General features: G+C 41.3%; 1 protein-coding gene and 1 non-coding gene across 2 annotated transcripts; both read left to right on the forward strand.

Annotated features, from left to right (window-relative positions):
• Positions 1-974: 974 nt before the first annotated feature.
• On the forward strand, positions 975-15,966 carry tada2a (transcriptional adaptor 2A). Its single transcript, XM_047595196.1, has 15 exons — positions 975-1,130; positions 2,006-2,112; positions 2,199-2,258; positions 2,334-2,425; positions 3,080-3,237; positions 3,705-3,793; positions 4,055-4,127; positions 4,231-4,294; positions 6,242-6,285; positions 10,419-10,529; positions 12,616-12,687; positions 12,964-13,096; positions 13,445-13,488; positions 13,867-13,946; positions 15,527-15,966. The coding sequence occupies exons 1-15, from the start codon at positions 1,106-1,108 to the stop codon at positions 15,710-15,712; spliced, it is 1,338 nt and encodes a 445-aa protein (XP_047451152.1). The 5' UTR covers positions 975-1,105; the 3' UTR covers positions 15,713-15,966.
• Positions 15,967-25,098: 9,132 nt separating this feature from the next.
• Positions 25,099-25,172, forward strand: trnai-aau. Its single transcript has one exon. It is a non-coding gene; the product is annotated as a tRNA-Ile (tRNA).
• The last annotated feature ends 534 nt before the right edge of the window (positions 25,173-25,706 follow it).

Below are 25,706 nucleotides of genomic sequence, written 5' to 3' on the forward strand. Positions count from 1 at the left end.
GTGGAATGAAATCCAAATGTCAGAAAGATAAGTTTCTCCTAAGGTAAAAGGATACAGGCCTGGTTTAACGCCATCACGCTGATGCTTGCACTGTTTCCAGCCTAGCTGCTGCTGTCACATCTGTACTGAATCAGAGGGTCATTTGAGTCGAAGCACAAAAACATTTCTTTCCCACTAACTTTTAGTGGATTTGACGCATGCCGAGTTGTAGCTTTATGCATCAAGGTTTTAAGATGTTTGCTTTGCCAGGCCCCCTAATGTGCAGCCACATGGGCCTCCTTGAGGAGCTGGAGTTGGTACTTGGTTTGGGGGCCAAAGCTGGACACCAGAGCTGGAAAATATCAGGAATCACGTACATTTATTGCATGTTATAATAACACGAGGCATTTTCTAAGCCATTTTCAGGGCAAGCAGCAACTCGGGAAGTTTTTTTTTTTTTTTTTTTTGGAGGTTCAAACGTAGCATGGGGCTGCAATCTTTTGAAGTCCCATATCCGTCATCTGTCTTTCCATTATTTAGTCAAACACATGCTGCATATACAAGGCTCAGGTGCTGGTGTGTGCTGAGGGAGACAAAGACTCTGCAAGGCGTTCATTGTTTCCATCGGAGAGATGGAGCAAGATCAACACCCTGTGGCAAAATGGAGAATAACCACACTTGTCTGTTTTTTGTTATCCTAGAGGCATGATGGGAAAAATAAGGGGAAATATTTATTCATTATTTTCTAACTGGGAAGAAAATGGAAGATTTAGAAAGAGAATATGATATTTTAGTTTTTATTTTAAATAATTGTGCATGTATATAGATATTGTTTTTAATGAAGCAGGCAATAAACAGCCTTCTCCCGATTGAAAGGAAACACAACATGCAATATCTGAAACACTTTGACCTTTTATTCGTCTGCTACACGCACAGCCAAAACATGCATAAAGCAAATGGGAAAATACTGATCCATTTTTTAATGACTTGAACTCATGGTGCCCATCGATCTGGCTGAGCTCTACTAGCTTTGCCTTGGTAATCAGGTTGACTAGCGGTCTTTGAGAAATAGATCGAATCAAAACATCACTCATTGTAGCGTAATTTTTTGTTGAAACATAATCGTATGGACCGCCTAGCTTCATTTTCTAGTAAGTAGCAGCAGCGTCACACACACAGTTGTTACTACTGTAGCTTTAAAGTGAACAGCTCCTCAATATTTTCTAAGGATATCTGTTTAGCTCACCCAAGCTAGCTTTGCTAATATTATCGCTAGCATACAGAGATGCTTGCGTATTGTGCAATCAAAACTAATATTTAAAGCTGTACTGTAATAGTCTTTTCATCGGATTTTCATTGGATTTGGCTAAAACATCTGTAGCTTTCGATGAAGGGCGCTTTAATCATTAGAAGCTACGTTAGCGATCAGGGAGTATTAGCCAAGCTAGCGTTAGCATCAAAGCATCATGTGGTTTAAGGCTTGTGAGTCTAAACAGTGAAATCAACGCTGTATTGTTTATGGTTTCATGTTTTGTTCTATTGTTTATTTATTTAGCCTTTATTTAACCAGGTTAGTCCCTCTGACATCGGAGATCTCGTTTACCAGGGATATCTAGCCAAGATAGCAGCAACACAAAGAATTAAAATAACAAATAAATTTACAAAAGATGAGCAACCTAATTAAAACAATTGCATACAGAAAACTCAGTCAGGTACGAGTTTTTTTTTTTAGATGCAGTTCAGATTGAAACTTATTTAGTGCGAAAATCTAAAAGATTTCTTTCCCAATTCAATTCTTATTTCTTATTTTCTAAAGTACAGGTTTATCTCTAATTTGTCCAGTGTTTTAGTCAAAGAAGTGGACAGAACACAACACTGAGGTCCAGGATTAAACAGCCGACAGATGGCACTTAACTTTCTTAAGAAATTTCATTTGTCTGTATTCTGTATTTTAATTTCTGTATATCATGTTTGCTTTGCACTCAATGACTGAGTAAACATTATATTTAAAACATATTATTTCCAGATGATCCTTTTGATAAGCCACCGTGCAGAGGTTGTTCCTCTTATCTAACTGAGCCGTACATCAAGTGTGCAGAATGTGGACCCTCGCCCTTCTTACTGTGCCTCCAGGTAAGCAGGGGACAAGTGCACAAACATTATTGTTTTCTCTCGTTTATTAGTTCTGCCTGAAATTAAACCCATTGTTTTTGTTTCAGTGTTTCACCCGAGGATTTGAGTACAAGAAACACGAGAGCGATCACAAATATGAAATCATGGTGAGTGAAGTAAAGTCAGCTGAAGGTCTCTAGTGTTGCGCAACCGCCGTCCTTACTTTTCACCTTCTCATACAGACATCGGACTTCCCCGTGCTGGAGCCTGGATGGACGGCGCAGGAAGAGATGGCCCTTCTGGAGGCGGTCATGGACTGTGGGTTTGGGAACTGGTTAGTCATTTGTCATTTTGTTTTAAACTTTAACAGGAAGCTTCCTTCTTAACAGTGACTTTTCTCTGTAGTTATTTTCCAAGGTGTGTTTCTGACACAGCCTGCCAATTCATCTCCACACTGAGAGTTTCATAGCCGTGGGGCTGAAACCCATGAGTTTGTGTTACAGTTACTGCGTAACTTTTGTCATAAAGTTAAACTGTCTGCCCATGTTGAATATTAAATGTTTGACTTGTAAGTTTGTGTATGAATGCGACACATATAGTTGTTGTATCTGGCAGCATAAGAAATACAGCAAAACTGAATTTTGTTTATTGATCTATTTGTGCAATACACTTCAGTTTGACCCTTCAGTTACTATTTAGATTAAAGAAAACAGATGAGTCAAACAGCTACAAATGCTGCCTTCAGATGGGGTTAAGTTTACAGTGTACACAAGAAAAGTCAACATTAACTTCAACCCTCCTCCGTGGTTCTCACGACATAATGTTAATACTTGAACACAAAACACGCTGTAACCACCCATCTTGTTACATTTACATTGTGTTTACAACAAAGTGAATCTCTTCATGGTCTCAGTGAAACCTCCCTCTCCACCACTGTAGTGCATTAACACACTGCATCTGTTTAATTTCCCCCTTTTGTCTTCCTCAGGCAGGATGTGGCATATCAGATGCGCACAAAAACCAAAGAGGAATGCGAGAGCCACTACATGAAGAATTTCATCAACAATCCACTCTTCTCCTCCACCTTGCTCAGCCTGCGGAAAACAAAAGACTCTCGCTTTGCCGAAGGCGCCATTCCTTTCAAGCGTGAGCACCTCTATTGTTGTTCGTTTATCTTCAGGGTTGCAGGAGGAAACAGACACAAAGAATCCCTTACTTCTCAAACATCCAGACGGGTTTCACTATTCCTGGGTTTTGCCATCTTCTCATATTAAGCAGCATTCAGATTAAGTCTCAGAACTGAGAACAGCTTTAGTTATGGGCCTCCAGAGCATAAAAAGTGACGCAAACTCTGGTTTTAATCCTGAAAATTAACGACCCAACAGTTGGATGCAGACAGTTGGTGAGTCTGGATCTTGGGGCAGTTCCTCGCAGGATTCACGTCTCCATCTGTCGCAGCGTTTGAGCGCCGGTCCAACACTTCACTGTCGTATTCGTTCAGTAGTCGGCCAAGTGGAGGCAGAGACAGAATATCTGTTACATCTCTGGATGTTAGAAAAATGAGAAGTAGTTTGGTGGAGGTGTTCATGTCTTTTATTCCTCTGATCCCACAGCCACTGATGATCCCCCTCGGCCTACGTTCGACTCTGTGCTTTCTCGAGACATGGCCGGATACATGCCGGCCAGAGCCGACTTCATGGAGGTGAGGGGACACAATTTGTTCCTTAATTCATCATGTGCGCTGTAACATCGCCTGTGGACATGAATAAATCGATGCAACCGCCGCTAGAGGCCTCATTATTAAATGTTATTGAAGTAGTGATTCGCGGCTTTGATGCTGTCTAACAGTGAGTGACTCATCTCGTTCGTTTGCTTCTCTCATAAATTGTTCCTCATTGATCGTCTTCGTGTGAACTCAGATCAAACGGGCAGATTTCAAAATAATTTTTCATCTCTCACTTAGGAGTTTGACAATTATGCAGAATGGGATTTGAAAGACATTGACTTTGTGGATGATGACTCAGACATCCTACGTGGTGGGTAGAATTTAAATGCGTGGTTTTAATTAAGTTTTAAGACGACACCAATTTGGACTTTGACTTTAAAACTAACCTTGATGTGTATCTCCTTGTTTTTCAGCACTCAAGCTCTCAGTCGTTGACATATATCATTCAAGATTAAAGGAGAGACAAAGGAGGAAGAAGTAGGTCCCTTTTCCACTCTTCTTACCCCCCTATAGTTTTTAAAAAATATCCTCATCATCATGTAATAACTCGAGTCTGTCAGCAGGTGGCATCATCAGCTTCTTGATTTTGGAGCTTCAATTCCCAAAGCTACTTCTTTATGCTTTCAGGTTGAATAAATTTGTTTCATACCCAATTAAAACTTACAACATGAACAGTTACGAACCTCAATCTGCACTTATCTCATTATTAATGAATCCATTATGCTAATACACGTAAGGTTTACAATCTAAACTTAGATTACCATTTTGTTAAAGTCCAGAGAAACTGGGTCTGTCACAGAGTCGGCACTGTGATTGTAATTGCATATATATATATTTTTTAATTGAAGCCACAGGGAGTTGTTCAGAGGACACTTACAGGCTGCGGGAGCCTCTATTCAAACCCTGAATATTTGGGGGAAATGAGGGAGGGGTGTCCAAGCCGAGCTGTCTGACATTCTGCCCAGTTTTAGGCTGGCAAAGATAGCAGGAGAGTTTGGGGAAAAAATGTTTTGTGCATGTAGATTATGATTTGCGCGTGTCGTCTTTGAGTTAAATTGGGTGGACAAAATACTTGTAGCATTGTCAAAAAACGAATGAATGAAAATGTATTTTTGTACGTTGACATAAAGGATTCACATGTTATCAAAGAAAGGGTACTAATGATTACAAATAGAAATGTATACAAATGAATTAAACCTTTTTTTTCAAAAGAATTAGCTTAATAGTATAAGAAAATGAATCATCACTTCCCTGGAAGAGCTCAAGCAAAAACTGAAGTGATTATATCACATAAAATGTAAACTGAGCGTATTTGATTCTAATGTTTTTCTGATGTTAAAATGCTAATTAATGGATCAAGAAAGTAAAAGGTTGTTGGATAATGACAATAATGGGTTGTAGTTGCTCTTTTGAGGAGAGTCTGTTGGTATTCTTCCTAGAGAGTTTCCTTTCCACCTTCAGCCTGTTAGCCGTCGCTCTTGGAGACACGAGGGCAACTGTTGGTGCAATGCATCCATCACTAAATCACCTCTAATGAGTTCATGCTCCCTGAGCAGCCTGGAATGGCATGTGTGGCTGGACAGGCATGTGCGTTGTCCCTCGTTCATCCATGCTCCCATTTTATCCCTTTCAGCTTGTCAGAGAGGCTGGAGTACACCGCTGAACATCAGACCTGCTTTTAAGGGTATCTCCAGCTCTTGAAAAGCCCTGAAAGAGAACTATCTAAAGCAAAGCTTACAGGAGGGAAAAAAAGGGCAAATTGACTTTGAGTTGATTGAGTTTCCCTCAGAGCGCTCTTGAAGTTGAAACAAGTGCAGCTGCCTTTATGTTAGCTTTGGGTTTAGATACAAAACATGCCCTAGAAAGGTTTAAATAAAACTCCAGCGTGTCATGTACAGAATATATCTTCATTCTAGGCATCACAGAACTAAAAGCAGGATTATTGTGTTGACTGAACTGCAGTCGTCCAAGAATTAGTTATTATAAAGAACTGGATGTTGGTTTTATGTTGTCATTTCATTGATGATTTTAATTCATTAAAACGTGTCTGACTAAATACTGACACAGGTGAGTATCAGCAACGGCAATGCAAACTAACGCCTAGAAAATGGTCACAAATGTCAAAATAGCTTCACTTAGACCAGGGCAAGGACCCCCAAAGTGATGGAGGGATTAAGTAGGGACCCCCTACCTACTATATGTGTTCTATATTAAACTCGGCCTATTTATAAATATACATCATCACGTTATAATTTTGCATTCAGTATTAAGCTGTCCCTATATATAATCAACCAAAGATTTTGCGACCCCCCCCCTGCAGTGCCTCCTTGGACCCCATAGGAGTCACGGACCACCTGTTAAAGATCTGTGACTTAGAACACAAGTTCATAAATCCACGTGTCCCTTTGTCCCTTTGTCTTTCAGGATAATCCGAGACCATGGACTGATCAACCTGCGCAAATTCCAGAGTGAGTCCTCTCCCGAAACTCCCATGGGTTCGGCCGCGACTGCATTCATAGCAGCTCAGAGAGGCATCTGATGTCTAGCAGACAAAAATCTCCCCTCTGAGGTTTCTATGGATGCATTCAAACAACTGCGCTGTAATTACCACCGCTAACCTCCGCGGTCCGTCGGGTGGCTGATGTGTGGTCGACCGGCGGAGCTCATATTTACGACCCGGGCTGAGAATAGTCTGTGGACGCTGTGTGCTGCGGCATAATTGCGTTCCTCGCGCGGCGCTGCCACAATAGCTCGCGGGGAGGGAGGGGAGTGGGGGGCATTTATCGATCCACCTGTTACAAGTTGGATTTCAGAGACCTCAGTAATGTGATTCTTCACATTTCATGGGTTTTGTTATTCGAACAGCGAGGGAGCTGCTATGAATGTTTTGTCCAATTAAAGCGCCTCTTTCAAACCCCCCCCCCCCCCACCACCACCACCACCCGGCCCACCCTCACGTCCCCCACGTGTTGCTCTGTGAAATTGTCTTTGCTTTGCGAGTTGAAGAGTTCTCCCCTCATGTTTTATTTATGCTTCCTCCAGCCTCCAGTTAGCCCTCCTCCCTTCTTCTTCCCTCCTTTCCCTTATCTCTCTCCAGTCTTTCAAGACAAAAGGGGAACCAGGAGTAGCTGTAGAGCTGCAGACTGGTTGTCATGGAGACTGTCAAAGATTGTGTGTTCGTGTGTGTGTGTGTCACATGCAATAATGGAGGCAGCATCCGAGCCTGGGAGGTGAACAGTGTCATGTATCAGTGGCTGCTGGAGGCAGAATGACCAGCTTTGTTGTTTCTGGGCCGACGTCCGGCAACAGCTTGAGTGATTGAGGTGTGTGTTGCCATCAGTGTTTGTGTACTCGTATGAAACCACGCAGAGGTCCATTGTTGACGTCCCCCGTGGAAATATGAGCGTTGTCGTCGTCGTGTGTGTGTGTGTGTGTCTGTTTGTCCACTGGTTTGTTCAGAGCGTGACTCAGTGGGTTTCTAGCCTGAGATGGCAGCTGCTAATTAGCGCCGAGATGCTGGAGTCTGAAGGTGGAACTTGACCGACACACACACACACACACACACACACACACACACAGGCGGCCGCTCCTCTCACACCCACACAGCAGCTTTTCCTCTCTGGCTTTGACACTCGTCTGTTACTCAGCAACACGGGCGATGCTTTCAGACAAGCACAACAAACTCTTCAGAGTGTATACGCTTGTAGAGTGAGTTAAGTGTGGCGGATAGACGACGCTGGAGCGTTACCGTGACAAATCACAGGGACAGGGGTGTTGTTTGAGGCAGCGACAAAGCTGGATCTGATTTTTATGGAGTTAAATACCTTTTTCCTTTGATGTGCTACTTTTAACCAGGTTCTGAAACAGAAAAAGTAGTAGAAAATATGAGCCTCTCAACAAAACTACATACAGGATTCTTGCACTAAATCACGTGTTAGCGTTGAATCCTGAATCTCTGGGTTGAGTTTGGTTGTTGGATAACTTGTAAACCACAAATGATGAAAGTTAAACCAGTCTCGCATGTATATGGTGATCAAATGTGAGAATGTAAAGGTTAGACCAAATAAGAATATGATTGAATGTTCATCTCCAGTTCTTAAACCACTCAGACTCGGGTTGTTTGCAGTTGTCGGGCGCCTCCTCTGACAGGTTGTTAAAGGTTTTCTATAAATGTTTAAATTATTCAATTGCTTCATAAATTGCCAACGCTAGAGAAGAATACGCTCAGAAGAAATAAATCATTTAATACAAATCTGATGCACATATAAAAGGTTCGGTGAGTTCTCCGATGACTCGTCGCTCAAAGTACAAATTATTTCCAAGGAGCAGAAACTTGTGGATGTAGCTTTCTGTTCAGATTTCTTCGGGTGTGGCTGATGGAGGATTCAGCCTTGAAAATGGACCATGGCTCCGTTTAGACATGGTATTAACGTGCGTCCTGGGCGATCTGATCACAAGTGGCCGCCTTAAAGGATATAATATGTAGTATATAATATGTATCGAGGACACATTTCATCATTTAGACCACATCAGAAGGTGGACTGGTTCACTGGAGAACACTTTCCTTTAGTAATATGAACGAAAAGACTGATATGCTCTCGAATTAATGAAGTCTTAGAAGAAGAATAGAGAACACTTCATTGTCATTGTACATCTCAGCATACAATGAAGTTGAAGAGAGCATCTCCCCTCCAGTGCAAGAACAAGAACGCAAAGAAGAACACCTCTAGAACGTATAGAGTAGAAATAAAAAGACTACAGGAGAAAAATGTATATATATATACAACAGTGGTAGTGTATAATAACTGCACTTGGATTTTATACCAAAATTATACAAACATATTGAGTAAAATTGAAATATTGCACAATGAATACAATAAAACATGATCACAATGAGGGATGGTATTGGCAAGGATTTCGCGAGACGATACGTATCACAATACTTGAGTCGGGATACAATACATTATTGCAATATTGCGATATATTGCAATATTCTTCATGATTCACTGAGAAATTTAAAATACAGCTTAAAATAGAAGTTATATATAGTTAGATGACAGTGATAGTTCATTGGACAAATTACGTCAAAAAGGATATTAATTCAAATGATACACTTTCAATTTATTGTGCTTGTACAGAAAAAGTGGATCAAGTTTCTTTACACTTAAATGTCAGCTTATTTTTCATTTTCTTTGTTGAATTTATTAGTCCCTTCTTCCATTTTATAGCCAAAGTGCCTCCAAACGTCAGCTTTAAATTTTGATTGTTTGAAATTAAGTTTTGCCGCCACTCACTTCTGATACCTGCCTGTCCAGTTCTTTCACTGTGACGCTGCAGCAAAGTCACGATTGACCCAAACGTGACTTTTCTTTAAAAATCGATATTAAGACATTCAAAATCGATATCGTATCGGAAGAAAAAGTATCGCGATATATTGCCATATCGATATTTTTAGTGATGAGAGACTTGATTCTCGATTCTGTTCGCAAACTAAATAACAAATCAGTCATGAATATAAGTAGGTGTAATTCTGTTAGTTGTGCTTTAGTTGTTTTGAGCTTTATGCTGCACTGCAAAAACAGCTTTGCTAGAAAGAAGCAAAATATTGTTATGTTCAATCAAATCATCTTATATTAAGAAAAAAAAATGTGCCAATGGGTTTAGCTTTTGTTGCTTGACAAAAATTCTTAAAATAACCACAAAGTTATTGCCTCTGAAAAAAATATAAGACGTATTTGTTTGATACAAGGATTTTTTGCTTTCTTGAAATTCCTTTTTTTTTTTTTTTTTTTTTTGCCGTGTGGTGTCTAAAATAACTAAAGTCAGAGTAGAGATGAATTCATTTTTTCTTTTGTTGAGCAGGAAGACTTCGCGGCTAATTACATCCAACAAGTTGCATCGTGTCCCCACATCGGAGCAAACACACAACACACAGGGATGTTCGTTGTTCCGAAACAGCAGAGTAGATAGAGTAGATGGGGCAGATAGCGATCTGCTGTTTTGAGACTGTTAAAATATTCCTACTGCACCTCATATGATGCTTGTGTTGATTTGCAGAAAGAATGTGAGACTGGATGGATGTATTTTATCTACAAATGTACACACGTCTATTTAAAGCCAGACACACAGTTCGTCTTTCTTTTCCATTTCACTATTTTGAATGCAGGTTTTTAAATGAGCTGTGACTATAATAGCTTCTTCTTTGTACGTTGAATGTTCGGTGCACAGTGTGTGTAGTTTCCAAGGGTGTTCTGTATCAATGGTTTGAGTGTAAACGTAGAGACATTCCTTTTTGTCAGGATAACAATTGTTCCTGTGCAGCCTCTAAAGATCACACCGCCGCCCAGAGTGGCTCTGATAATAGATGCTTGTAATATTTACATGCCTATATAAGCCCGGGGTTGATTCAGAGCCGCATGCTAACGTCACTTCTCTGGCGGTGAACAGCACAAAACAAAACAAATTACTCCTCCCAGATTGCCCTAAAAATCACAAACATGTCTACAAGTGTGTGTGGGGGAGGTTCTTCCTTTCATATTTCTGTGTTGTATTTGCTTGTATCCTCTGCCTACTCACTGCTCTCTCCCTCTCTTTGTGTTAGTGCTGGAGCGATGTTACCCGAAGGAGGTGCAGGAGCTGTACGACGTCATGAGAAGATTTGCCAGAGTGGTTGGACCGATCGAACACGACAAATTCATTGAAAGTCACGCACGTTAGTATTTGGCATGCGGCGGGTTTACATGCTCTGTGTGCTTCAGATTTAATTTAACCAGCTCCTTCCAGACTCGACATCGTTAGACACTTGTGGCATAAAAGGATGATATTTTTATTCTGTGTGGGAAGGTGATGTCAGACTACCCTTTACTCTTTTTAGAGGAGGTTCTCAGTTTGCAAATTGCTGACAAATTAAATTAGATGTTACCGTTAGTAACGCTTGTCGTCTATCACACCGATCAGCCACAACATTAAAACCCCCAACCTGTGAAGTGAATAACTTTGATTTTACGATGTAATATTCTCCTGGCAAACCTGGGTCCATGTGGGTGCTACTTTGACCACCTGAACATTGTTGCAGACCTCATTGCAACAGCGAGACTGCAGCGTCTTGGTGCCATGTGTTTCCTGGATAATCGACGCATAGACTTAAACAGACTTTAATCATGCACAAGGGAAATTGCTTGGTCGCAGGAGCTTAGCTGCACATGAAAAATACTCAAGTAAAAAGAAATAAAACAAGATTAAAATAAAATATAAGTAAAAATCTAGTAAAAACCAAATGGTATAAGCAAGACAATTCACAAAATTAGCATATGAACTAATGTACAAGAAATGGAGACAGAAGCAAATATATATTATATACAAAGTCAGAATAAGGCGTCCAGAATTTGGAACCTTCTTTCATTGCTCCGTGGTTCAGTTCTGATGCTCATATGTCCACAGCAGGAGATTTCACCTGTGGACACGGGTCAGACTGGTCTGTTGCTACGCAGCCTCATTCAAAACAAACCGCGGTGCACTGTGTGGTCTGACACCTTTTATAACGAGACGAGCATTAATTAGCAATTTGAGCTACAATAACTCATAAAGCTGGGTACCACTGCAGATTTTCTGAATCGATTCAATTCACTCTGGCTCAGGATTAAATTTGATTTTTCAGTTTAGAAACAATTTTACTCAAAATAAGAGTACATGACAACTAAACTGCAACCCCATTATTTTTATTTTGTTTTATTTATTTTTTGTGCATCAGTGTACCTGGCCTGCTCGTTGACCCCTTCATATTAATATTCTGCTGGGTCGCATACTAATTTTTCTTTTTTTTTGAACAACCAGAGCTCTGTACATGAGTTGTGTTTGAGTAAGTGCTACATGCAATATGTTACTTTCTTCTGATTTCATTGATAAAAGCCATTATAGGATTCAACCAACTAATTTTTTCAAAACAAAAAAATCAGCAACTTCTTATTTTTCAACTGTGCGCCAACTTTGATTACTCAAGAACGATACCACTTAGAGTGATTCTGACTTTTGTGATGAAAACTTCAAAGACTTGACTTTCAAAAGAAACCACAACCATGCATGAGCTCCCAGATTTTCATGAAGAGCATTCAGTTTACTTTGAGTATGTCCTAAATGATGAGTTTAATCTGTTACTGTTTTTAAATGAACTTTAAGGACACAATGTTCTCTTGCTGCCTGATATATCCCCCCCCACCCCCTCCACTGACAGTTGCCATGATAACCAGATATTCACTCTAATCCTCCTGATCATGACCAGTCAGTTATAAAGTTATGGCTGATCGCTGTACATTTCTGAAACTCCACATTTTTTTGCCATTTCACAGACGGTTTTGTGACAAACCATTTCTTGGCCCTGAGCAGTTGCCAGGCAACCAGAATGAACTCCAGGAAGTTGCTGTTTACTGTGAGAGAAATAATCCGGCTCACAACCCTGTGTTCATCCGGGGATTATTGTGTATGTAACGTGTTAATTAGTCAGCTTTAGAGGTGATGAATGGTGCTTGTATATCCAGGCTAGCTGGTAACCTGTTTGCCTGCTTTATGCTAAGCTAGGCTATCTGTGTGCTGACTGTAGCTTTAATAACCGTCTTCTCGGCAGCATCTAAATTCATGTCCAGATCTAAATTTATTCCTCATGAAACAGCTTGTGTGGAACAAGGTGCTTATTCATTGTTCTGGAAGAGGTGAAGGTGGAGCTGCAGCTGTGTGAGAGTGGGCTCAGGTAACTCTGTGCAGATTTTGGCTTTTTATGTGCCTTCATCTTTTTGTCCTCGCAGTGGAGTTTGAGCTGAGGAGGGAGATCCGCAGGCTGCAGGAGTACAGGAAAGCAGGGATCAAGTCTTTCTGCAGTGAGTCAAGTCTGACCTTTATTTCCTGCCACAGTTTAAGGAAGCAGGAAAATGGGTTTGGATAATTATTTTGGAATTAATAATCTTTGAGCAGCTTGTTTAAAAGCTTGTTTTGGGGGACAAAATGCAAAATACATATGTGCTGCTTCTTGTTTCCCGCATATGTTTGGTTTCTGGATAAAACAAGACATTTTTTTGTATGTCTTTATTGGCAACATTATCTACAGAGTAGGTGCAATTTGAATCTTTGTTGACATTTCTGTGCCGTCGCAACAGGTGCCAAGGTGTACGAGAGGGTGAAGCGAATGCGCGAGGACGAGCGCAGGAAGAGGACCATGCTGTGTGACGTGCTGCAGTACATCCAGGATGGCAGAGCTTGTCAGCAGTGGCTCAGCAAACAGGCTGCAATGTGAGGCTCCGGACGGCCCGGCTCAGTGTGCAATAGACGGAGACGGTGACCTCTGTCAGCGTACTCGGACGGATCGAGCTTGTGTTACTGTGCATCCCGCTTCCACCTCGGCCTCCGGTGTATTTTTAGCCTCCCTAACGTGCCGCTGCTCTCGGCTTCTTCATCCAAGTCCTTCTAATTATTCTAACTTTAAAAAAAAAAAAAATGCTGTGATTAATTTTTTTTTGGATCCTGGAGTGAGAATAGTGAACAAAGCCAAGAGTGATGCTGTGTGTATGTGGGATGAGTGTGTGTGTGTGTGTGTAAACAAGGCAGGAGAAATAATCACACTTTTCTTTCTGATTACAGAGATGCTGGCATCACCCCAGCTGTCACAACAATCACAGTGTCGGGTACGAAGCCTCTCTGCACCTTTCCCCGTGTACTCTGTCCTCGCTGTTGTCTTGGCATGGCCCCAGGCAGCGTCACATTAATGCAGACGCTCCTCCATAAATACACACGGAAAAATAGGCCCCTACATGCATATTTATCTCGCTGCTTTTTTCCCTTTCAAATTAGCTGCCTCTCCCTAACCTCCAGAGCACAAGTGGGACGCACACGCTCCCACATGGCTATATTTACACAATTTGCACGCCGTAAATATTTGCTGCCCTGTCTCCTCCAAGCGAAGGAATTAACTGCACGTTGTCAGGCTGCTATTATGTTATCTGAAGTGCAGACCAACGCTGCGCCGCTTGCCGATTGACTCTTAATGAATTTCTGCTCCACAGCAACAGGTAGACGGAGCGCCCCTCCTCTCAACTTGACCGGACTGCCGGGAACGGAGAAGCTCAACGAGCGGGAGAAAGAGGTATGGGAAGATTGATGCTCAGTAAGCTCTGAATAATGTAGCTCATCTAACTAGGAATAGCCATGACGTTTTGAGGGACAAGGTTACAGCTTTACACTTGTCTACCTAGTGGATGCATCAAGTTGGAGCTGCAGTTTAGTGAAAGCTTTCATGAACTGTATCCAGTTTAAGACAGGATTTAGCAAATAATAGGTGGAGACGTGTTTGGAGAGGTTTGTTATGCATGACGCTGACTTTACTAAGATCACAGGATTTGTTGCAGCGCCGCTTAATCGCAGCTTCCTCACATAAGCTGCAGAGAAGTGCCACTTTACAGTTATTGCACAGAAGCAGACTGAGTGAACTACATCATTGCCAGTGCTGGGACCGAAAAGCTAATCTTGAACACACTGCAAAGACCGGTCAATGCCCAGCAAGTACAAACATTATGCACCTGCGTGAGAAGAAAAAACTCTCCATACCAGCAGGTGGCAGTAGTCTGCATTCATCATTCAAAAGGGAAAACTGGATGAAGCTACTTTAAGCTAGGACTTTAGGAAGTGTTACAAACCAGCCGTCGTACAGATCTGGCCTCTCCTGAACTACTATTTAGTTATTCTAGATGATCATATTGTTACGAAAATATTTGTGTAGTTTAAATTTTCAGATTAGATGAAAATAAATAAATGAATAAAACGAGGAGAGGCCCTTCAACTCTCTCCATTTGTTTCATCTCCTCTGTTTTCCTTTACACGGGCTCATTAAGATCGTTCAGGTTTACCAGCCAATCAGAGTGAACTGCCAGCAGACATTCAACCAGTGAAAACAGGCACTTATTTTACACAAAGAGTATCCAAACATCTTTACTTTGACGATAATCACCAGATTTTGCTATAAAGCAACCATCAGTAGCTACGTTTCCATTCCAGTTTTTTTGCAAAAGAAAAAAAGCGATATTTCTGAAATTTGTTAACGTAGGCGTTTCCGTTACCATTTTTTTATCGCGATATATTTCGGTTTTGCGCATTTCCAGGCGTAATGGAAACGCAGTAAGTGTGAAATTAATTCCTATCAAGGTAAATATTAGACTCGTACTGATTTCAGGTTGAGTTCACTGAGTCTTCGGAGTCAAATTATTTCCACATCCAGATTTACTTGCAGTAAACGCGTGCTAGAAGTTTACAGGTAACTGGACGATTTAACATGTTAAATGTTGCAAGATGAAATCGGTAACAATCAGGACTGTCGATGGATCAGAACATTTTATCGCGATTAATCGCATTATTTATAGTTGATGTGCGATTAATTAATCTCACATTTTCTTAATCTATTTTAAAATCATCTGTTTTTGTTGCCATGTCCTCTACGTGTCTTTTTAGTCTTCAGGCAAAGAATTGTACAAATATGGCAAATAAACTGAGTCTGTCCTTGAAGGCATTCATTGTGTTTCACTCAGTTGAACACATGGAGAGAAAAAGAAGCACTTGAATAAAACAAAAAAAAGACAAGATGATCTTATCTGACGCATAGTGCAACCTTCAATAAGATGTTTCTAAATGTCTCGTTCTGAGTCTTTGTGTGTGTTTGTTTTGTGTTTGTAGTTGTGTCAGGTGGTGCGTCTGGTGCCGGGTGCCTACCTGGAGTATAAACAGGCCTTACTGAACGAGTGCAGACGACAGGGAGGTCTGCGGCTGGCTCAGGCCCGAGCCCTGATCAAGATCGACGTCAACAAGACGCGTAAAATCTACGACTTCCTAATCAAAGAGGGCTACATCACCAAGGCTTAGGATGTGACCACAGGGGAGGCCAGACTGTGGTCAGTGGGTCGATATACTTTAATCTTGTAACGTCAGTGTTTTGTAAGAGGTTCAGATTGTTGCTGCTCTTTTGAGATATTCTTAACTTTTGTTTAGCTTTTTGTTTTTCCGTTTAAAATGTATTAAAATAATGTCTTTGTATAATCCTCTGTCAGAAGAACAGGGGCTCGTATTAAATGAGGATGTATTTATTTCTCCTGTCATAAAATGTTGATGAAAAATGATTCGCTGTTCATGTTGATGTCTTACAATATTCATTTTAACCTCGAAATTCAAGTAATTTAATATAATTTACTTTAAAATTACTGGACAAGTATCATAAGTTTTTAATTCTAATTAATTAATAGTGAAACAAGACCGTCTTAGTTTGTCAACACAATATATGTGGAGAATAAACTAAAGAATGAGCATTATTATTTATTTATTTCAGTCTGGTATATTTTGAGACTGAGATATTAATGCAGTTGGTAAATAGCGCAGCTAATTTCAGTCACATTTAAAGCGACTAATCTAAAAACAAAAGTCTCTAAAGTCTTACCGCAACTATAAATCTTTATCAGGTGTTTAAGACTTAACCTGATGAGCGACAATCAAACAAACAATCCTGAGTGTACCTGAAATAAAACGAGTAGTGGATATGACTCAGTTTCAACATCATGCAGACAACTTAAACTGACTCATTAGGTCCGTCCCGATCAATATCAAACATGTCTGACATTTAGGATTTAACATTGGAATGATTACATCAGTTACAACAAGACACAGAGCAACCAACGGTGTTGTCATGCAATGCTGAACATATTATGGTACTTGTAGACGGATGTTAAAAGTAATAGTTGGACACCGCAAAAAGGTTCTACGGTCGAATGACCTTGCTTGTTTAGCATTTTCCAAACCGGCTTGAAGGTGTCTTACTGCCACCTACCAGACTGGAGTGTTGTTTCACTTTAGTCTCTAGATGTTAATTAATATCCGCCTTGTTTGTACTTACACCCATCAGGCATTACATTATGACCACTGACCATTTTGTGACAATTCACTGTTTTTCTGGGAAACTGTTGAACCTGGCATTCATGTAGATGTTCCTTAGACATGTACCACCCACATAGACCAGAACAGGCACCCCCCACCCCATAGCAATGGTACTCATTGATGGCAGCAGCAGCCATCTCCAGCAGGATGCAGCCTGACGCAGGCACACACACAAAAACACTTTAGGAACAACCAAAAAAAACAAAAAAACAATAAAACATGAAGAACAGCACAAGGTGTTGACCTGGCCTCCAAATTCACGAGATTCAAAACCGATCAAATTTAAAAAGTCCAAACATTCAGATGTATTCTTGCAACGCCCGTGTTATCAAGGTTGCATCAGGTGGTGACTTGTTATGAGACAGATGTCCCAGAATACATTTTATGAGTGTCTTCAAGTACACTGCGGAATGATTGTACTGCGTCCTCCCGTCCTTCACTGTCTCTGTCCTTGGTTCTGTTAAACGCCCTCCATTTTATTAACATTTGCATCCTTGTGAGATCATGTGAGCTGGTGCTCTCAATTCTCCTTGATCTGGTGTGAAAATCTAGTGTGTGCACATTTGAGATTAGAGAGCGTATCTGCAGTATCTGCAGAGATTCCTCTGAAGTTTCTTCTCCCACCTACTAATTTTTGTGGTGTGGGTCTGGAGTCACTCAGTTGGGACCTGATTATGCTCCATCAAAACGTCTGTAGGGACTTGATGCAGTGGTGGATTCTCATCATCCGAGCCCTGTTTAATTGAATTTGTTTACAATAGAGCTGCTGACATTGGGGAGAGCTCTTCACAGTCATGTCTGTTGTGAAAGATACTGACAGTGAAATAACTTTAAAGGACGAACAGTCAACAGTGATTAATTCATTTAATGTCTCATTGTTCTGATCAGTGGTAGAACTATAGACCCATTCATCGCCTACGTCACTGTGGCGTCACAACGTTAGTTGGAGGCAAAACATAGAGAAGCTTGAGGCAACATTGTCACTGTCAACTGGGAAAATGTTGTCTTGTTGTATTTTTGGGGGCAAAACCTAAAAAAACAAATACACTAACTTGAAGTGTTATCGCATACCAGTCACTGCTACTCGTAGACAACTTTGGTTTGGATTTGAACGCGATTAAAAGAAAGGATTGGAGTGAGACAAACATCAACAACAACTGTCAGGTAAGATTAGATTAACATCTAATGTATTATCAGTTTAAGCCTGGACAATGTTATGAGTTACACTAATTTGTGACTGACATAACATTAATTATTATTTGATTGATTCTTGATACACGCTAATGCTAATGCTAACCGCGAGCTAACTCAACATTAGCTGCATGTTTCAGGGGTGTCCAAGTAGAAGTTACATTTACTACATTACCCTCCACAATGGTTCCACTTACTTCTTGTAATGTCTTTGTAGGAGAGTCTTCACTTGATAAAGACAGACCAGACTCTGTCCCCTCTGTGTCCTCCTTTGGTCAAGTCGTCCATCCAGTGAGTGATTATAGTCACATCAGTCGGAGTCAACTTTTTGAATTAACATGGTCTCGGGGAGTGAGTGTATTAGTATATTCTCTAAAATATATGTTTTCCTCGTCTATTCTTGCCCAAACAGTCCGTTAAAATATGCTAACTGCTGTTTACAGGCTATAGTGTTTGAGATGTTTTGCCTCCAGCTAAGCTCCTCCCTTCAAAAAAACGTCACACTGTTTACAAACTGTGAAGGGATCTATATGCAGAATTTCTTTCTCTCCCTATAATGATGTTACATGTTACATATTCTGATGAGAGTCTGACTACATTCCTAGACAGACAGACTTTCCTGTCTCTGTCTCATTTCGTGGACATTTGAACCCAGTGTCACTTGATAAAGCTGTGATGAATGTAACCCAGGCAGGAGGCCGGGGCAGCCATCGATTCAGAGAGCAGCTCCCGCGCCAACCCCAGCTTAACGGCCTGATTGTAACGGCAGATTCAACCCCTGAAGATAAGGACGAGCGTCTGAAGTGAAATACTGAAATGCAGCAACTGGAGCTGGATTTAAGAAGATGTGAAGGAGGAGAAATTCAGACGTTCTGTACGCCTCCACGTGTCTCATCAAATCAAGCTTCCAAAACAAGAAGCTGCAGAGTGAAACCGATCCTTTCAGAGGAGGCACTTTTCCTCCTGTCACACTCGGTTCCAGCCAGGCTCGGCAAACTTTGCTCTTTTATTTTCAGTTTAAAGCTGCAGAAAGAGGAATCTGCTCTCAGCAGTCGGCAGTTGAAGGCCACAAACAAACAAACAAACAAACAAACAAACGTGACCTGAATTTTCTGGATTTGAAAGAGAGGCGCTAAAATGAGGACACGCCGATGATGGAGCCACCGAAGATTGTCAAGGCTACAGAGAAATAGAGTCACTGCGTCTGGGTGATTATTAGTTGGAGCCCATTTAAAGTTGGAGGAAGAAGTTTCAATTATATAAATAATATTAACAATACTTATGCAAATAATTATTTTAGAACTCCTCTCATATCTTTAAGAAATAAAGTTTTGAGGAAAAAAATAAATATATAAATTATATAAATAAAAAAAAAATACATTCATAAAAATTAATCAGTTATTGATGTCATGCCTCAACCTTTGCAGGGGCAGATATTATCCCTTAAACCCGAAATAATCTGGATTAATGCTTCCAGTTTAACTGTTTACATAGACACTAAATAAAATGAATCCGATAACATACGGTGTATGGGTTCACAGGACCTAAATCATCATGACAATTAATTTTCTGACCACGGTTTCCTCTGCTGTGGAGCGTCTAATCTGCGGTATATGCAACAGAAGAAGAAGATTGGTTGTTATTCTCCCTCCATATTTCGGTCGCTCCTGAAAACTGGACAAATATGCTCAGAGAAATTCAATTTAAAACATCAGATCAAGTGTTGAACAGATGAGGATAGGTCTGTTCTGACTGAGGTGATTAAATGATACTGATTGTTGAAAGTAGGTCATTGGACTTGTTTCTGTCTCCGTGTTTGTTTTTGAAGATGCTGCATCTTTTTCCGCAAGCTCTTTCCTCTCATTTAGTTCATCTTCATCCTCATCTGTTTTTTTTCCAGATGAGCTTGATGTTAGTTAGTCTCAGCTTTATTTCTCTTTTGTCTCAGTTACGTGTTTTTTTTGTTTTGTTTTGTGTTTTAACACTCAAAACGTGTTTTTTTCAGTAAAAATGAGGCAACAAGTGTTAAAATCCATCAAGTGCACTGACTTATGTGGCCTCTCTGTCTCTGGTGTGAGCAGATATTTATTCTCCGTGCAGGGAGGCTGGCTACTCACCTGTTTTCACCCAGCACATGTCGCCGCTCTCCGTCACTGTGCTGAAGTGGCAGGGCCGACAGATGGAGCAGATGTCAGTGTCGACGCTCTGCGTGTGTGTGCGGAGATGCAGCATTTCTCAACCCAACCACCCACACACACACACACACACGCATGCACAGCGTCTTCCTCTCAGGCTGAATGTTTGCCTCCTGCTCTCAGCTCATCTCAGACTCCTCGCGAAAGTAAACTGAGGCTGACTTCCTACAGGAGGGAACTTGTGCATCGCTGTGGATCTAATAAACATCACAAGCTGAGAGGAGGGTGCAACAAGTGTGCAGATGCTAAGTAAAGGTAGCAGTCACACAAAGTACAGAAACATCAGCATAAAAATATACTTAAAACTACTAATTATATGGAATAACGTAGTTTTAGATGATAATAACCATGTTTGTTATTCTAGTTGGTTTACACTACACTACTATATCTTTAAATCTTATTATCATGTGTTATATATTCTATTATAAAGGTGCAATATTTCTCCCTGAGGTTTGGATAAGAAACTGTAATTAAACTGCAGATAATCTAGATCAGATAAATGAACAATAATCAGGATGAGCAGGACTTTTAGAAGATAAGGAACTGATGTTGCTGTTAATTCGCTGTTGCTCGATATTTTGCACGCTTGCAGCCTTGAGATTGTATTTATTAATATTGGAAGAATAAGTACATATTTTTAATTAAATGTAAAAAAAGAAAAAAGAAAGAAAACACTGCAGAGAAGAATCGATCCATTGGTTTTAGAGTTTCTCCTCGGCTGCTGTTTTATTGATTTTGAACTTTGCTGCCGTTCAGGGAGAAAGAAAAAAAAAAAGATGTCAGCCACATCTTTGTGTTGTTGTGAGGCTTTTTAAAGGGGAGCTACTCCAACTGCACACACACACACACACACACACATTTGTACTATCTTTGAGAGGACCCTCATAGTTAAATCCATAACCTCAAAGAAAGTCCCCCTCCCCCCACCCCCTCTGTGTGGCCATTACTGCTTGCTAGTGATTAACACAGAGGTGAACTCATCAACATAAGAGGTTGCCCTGGCAACCAGGTTTGGTTGCATACTGGAGTCTGAAGGGATGTAGGAGCAGCGGATGGGGAGGTGAGTGGAGGGGAGGGGGCAGGAGGTTAGCAGTGCAGAGACACACATTCACCCGGGGCTGAGGAGTCGTGACTAACCAGCGCGGTGAAGTCTGCTGCACCATCCGTCTGTGTGTACGTGTGTGTGCGTGTACGTGTGTGCGTGTGTGTGTGTGTGTGTGCAGGGAGCAATCATCCCTCAGTACGATAATATTATTTGGATGAGATGCCTCCACTCAGATTAAGACAGGATGTGTGCGACGCGGCCGCGGTAGTCAGCTCATATTTTTATTCATCTATTTATTTATTTTTTGCAGCGTAGTGAATGTGTAGGTGTGTGTGTGTGTGTGTGTTTGATGGGTTGATCTTAATGACAGGGCTTGCTCTCACGTGTTGCCACAGCAAACACTCAGATCCCGTCTCTGTTTACCGCCGTCACAGCTGGAGCGATGGGAGGCGCCTGTGGGATCAGCAGCAACTTTATTTAGACCTCTGCCTTCTCCCCCCGCTGTCTCCCCCACCCCCACCCCCGTCTCCTCTCACACACACTCTCTCCGCTGCATCTCCAGCAGCCTGAGTTGACCACAAAGCACTTTCCATTCTCCTCATCTTACCGACCCTCGGCCCGTCCGTCACACACATCAGCTCAGACAGAAATAAACATCTCTAGTGTTACAGGCCGCCGGCTGGGATCAACTCAGAGATTTACACTCACGCCAGGTTTACTTTCTCACGGATAATTATCCCTCAACTCGTTAGCAGACGACAAACATGATCTGCTTTGATCTGCGTGATGCTCCCACCTCTACAGAAATGATTTCTGGTGGGTCGTCTGATCTGCGCCGCCTCTCCAAAGGTGCACATAAGCAGCCGAACAGCACATCTCGCCGGGCGTCCGTGCCTTCGAGGAGCGCGTTCAGGATTTTTTTCACGGCGGTAAAATCTCCGTGGCACCTTCTGCACCGCGCAACCCGTCAGTTATCTGGTGTTACAGGCGGTCAGGGTTAATCAATGTCACTTCCCGCTCACTCAGAGCAGACAGCTCCTTCACAACGTGGCTGCAGGTGCTTGTTATAGAGGCGATGGTTGCCGTTGTAAAAAAAAAAAAAAAATCTCTCAGCCTGCACTGCAGACGGCGGAGTCGCATTAAACGGCGGGAGCGTCTTCCCAGAATGCCTCTGACTCATCTGACATTTCAACGCGGACCCCGGGTTTTTCTGCCTCTCCAGCCTGCGGCTCTGTCCTCCTCATCCTCCTCCTCCTCCTCCTCCCTCTTATCTCCCCATCTCCATCCGTCTTTTCTCTCTTCTAACTCAAGGTTACCACTTCTTAACGCATCTATCATCCCTCTTTCACTTTTCGCTCATTTAATCCACAGACATTTTCCCTCTTTCAGCATTCATCAGGTGACGGCTGAAGAGTCACTGTCAGTCCACATAATGCAGGAACAGTCGCCCCCTTTTTTTTTGATTGCTACTGCTGCTGTTTGTTTCCACTTGATTGAATTTGTAATGTAATTAGGAGTGACTGAGGCAGGGGCCGTGGGTTTACGGGTAGTGTTATATCTCCCTCAGGAGCCCTTTGAAATAGGATTGACTTTGGAAGGCAGGTCTAATTATGGTTTTGCACACGGATGTATTCACGAAAGCACAGAAAGCCCCCGTGCATACGCAGCCGCAGTCTCCAAGGTCTCCAAGTTGAGGCCATAGATGGTGGAAGCTGTTTCTTCCAGGCAGAGCATAATGAGATTTGAAATAAGAGACCTGAAGAGCAGTTGTTGGTTTTCCATGTCCGCCTGTAGCCCACCATGCCAAGGCCACATTTAAATTGGTAATGCTTGAGAGTCAGCAGCACGCTGGAGTGGAAACATATTGCCTGCGCTGCTGTGCCGAGCGTGTCCTCACGATGTTTGTTGGACCTCTGACTCTGAGTTTGCTCTCTGGGTTTTTATAAGTTCAAGACCTGCAACATGATCACACGCATCTCTGCAGGCATTCAAATAAAAAGTTGAGTGAGTGTGAAGCTGCTGCAGGACGTTTAACGGTGCAGCTGTCTTGGCGCCGCACGGTGCAAAATGGGAAGAAGAGGCTTCAGACTCAAATCAGCAAACACAACATACACGAGCAGGTGGTTGAATTTAAAGCTGCAGCCTCTAATGGTTTCCTTATCCTTATGCTTTCATTGTGGATGAAAATACAGGATCTACAAGGACTATTTTCACAGATCTAGTTTATTAGCCTTAACGTGCGTCTAGTTGCATTGTCCGGAAATTAGGTGTTGCTAAAATACTGTGTGAAAGGAACTAGCTCTGCAGCTTTCCTTATCTTTTTAAATATTTTTTTGAGTCTGACCTAAAGTAGACACAGAAATTAACTGCCTGGAGCGGCCGTTTTCCTAAACAGCAAAAAATTAAAAAAGCTTTTTAGAGATGTAAAAGTGAGCATGAAATTCAACTAATTTCAAGTTGCAACATTAGCTGTGTTTCCATTACAGTTTTTTTTGCAAAATAAAAGTGATATTTCTGAAATTTTGATAAACTTTGTATGTGTTTCACTTGAAATGTGTTTTGCAAATGAGCTGTAACTGTTGTAGATTCTTTTCGTGATATCCCATAATTTTCTTTAATTCTTGTCACGCAAAACTTCACTGAGGAAGATGGACTTCAAATGAACTGGTCACATGACCCCCCTGCATCATCTCTGTTGATGGGGAAATGCAAAAGAAGTGTTTCCGTTGCACTTTTGCGTTACACTTTTATGTCAAAACCACCTTGTGAGATCGTAAAATCGTTTTAGCCTTAGATATTTGAGAGTTTTTTTGAAATGTAGTGTAGTGTTTCCATTACCATTTTTTTTTATTGCGATATTTATGCTTTGCACATTTCTAGGGGTGATGGAAACACAGCAGATAACAAATGAGTTCCAAAAATATTTTACCTCAAGTAAACACAGTTCATGACTTTAGTTCTTACTACTGAATTCTCCTTTCTCTTCTGATAGAGAGCAGCGTTTAAAGCTCTCCTTTTTTCACTGGTTCATATTTGGGAAGAGAAATATACAACAGGGTTACAAAGGCAACCTGAGCCTGAAACATCCTCCAGCGACAAGCTGTCATCTACAAAGTGATGGGCGACAAGTGAATCGCTTTATATGTGGATCGTTGCCTGGAAATACGCCTGGATGAAACGAGCTAGACTGTTTAAGTCTTTCAGTAGCTATAAATGCATTATATAGAGAGTAAAAGTACTTTAAGAACGCTCAAAGAATATGGTTTTATGTTGACGAAGTCTGTTTAAATGTGATGTTACGGATGCTACAGCAGCGTTTTCAGACACACGTGAACGTCTCTTGTTCAGTCAGAATCCACCAAAGCCTCAAAACTGGATTTCCAGTCGACTCTTTGATGATTCTAGGAGCAGACAAGTGGTTTGTTTGTTTGGATCCCACCAATAGTTTTCAGCATTGTGCTCAGGGAGGCGCTTGATCCTCCCACTCCTGATGTATGAAGAGTGATTGATGCCAGCCAGGGAGACGCAGTCACAACACCTGCCTTTGAATGGTGAGTCTGACTCTCTCTCTACACACGCTACTGTCTACAAATAAAAACACAAAGATTCATCTAAATAGGATAACATATATGTCTGAATGTGTGTATTTAATGATCAGGAAATAATTATTATCCATGAATCTGATTTATGTTTTGCAGCTTTTTTGGTTTTCAAGCTTTGGTGTCAGGTTTGACTTCATGTATACATCAGATTTCCTTGAGTTTGAAAGTCTATTTGTTTGTGGCCCTGGTGTTTCCCTGCAGGAAACATTTAAGTAATTGAAATGATTCAGTGTGGCTTTGATTGTGAGCTTGCTTAGGGTTGTGTCTCCAGCTAAAAGTGGCTGGGCAGATGGCCGGTTAGCTCAGATGGTTAGAGCGTGGTGCTAATAACGCCAAGGTCATGGGTTCGATCCCCATACGGGCCATTCTTTAATATTTAGCTTGATATGTTTGTTAAAAGTAATGGGCGACTGATTGAAGAAAAACGCCGTCTACAACTTTGGTTTCCTACCATTAATTCAATGGTGATGAACTCAGATAAAGTGGCAGTCTTGTTGCTGTTTGTTTTATTTCCATATACAGAGTGATAATGACAAGAAGAGGAAGCTCCATCTATAGAGGGTATGCACTGACGTCGCTGGCGCCTGAGTGGCAAAAACATGGTGAAACGTAGCAGTAAATACAGCAGGACAATGGAAAAATGTGAATTATCAGATTAAATTCAGGACAACTGGACTCAACAATGATCCACAGGAACTAGTATGGATTTGGAAAAGTGGACTGGCCTCAGTTTCAGTTAGTTTAAGTTAGTTTTAGGTCATTTCAGTCATGATGAATGTAGCTAAATAAAAGATGCTAAAGATAAGAGTTTAACTGAGAAGTAACTTTAGTATACTGTAGTGTCTTAAAGGAATGACGAGGAGTGATCACAAATATTCTATTTATTGTTTTATTGTTGG

Source organism: Mugil cephalus, chromosome 9 (genome assembly GCF_022458985.1).
Source record: "Mugil cephalus isolate CIBA_MC_2020 chromosome 9, CIBA_Mcephalus_1.1, whole genome shotgun sequence".
Lineage (NCBI taxonomy): Eukaryota > Metazoa > Chordata > Actinopteri > Mugiliformes > Mugilidae > Mugil > Mugil cephalus.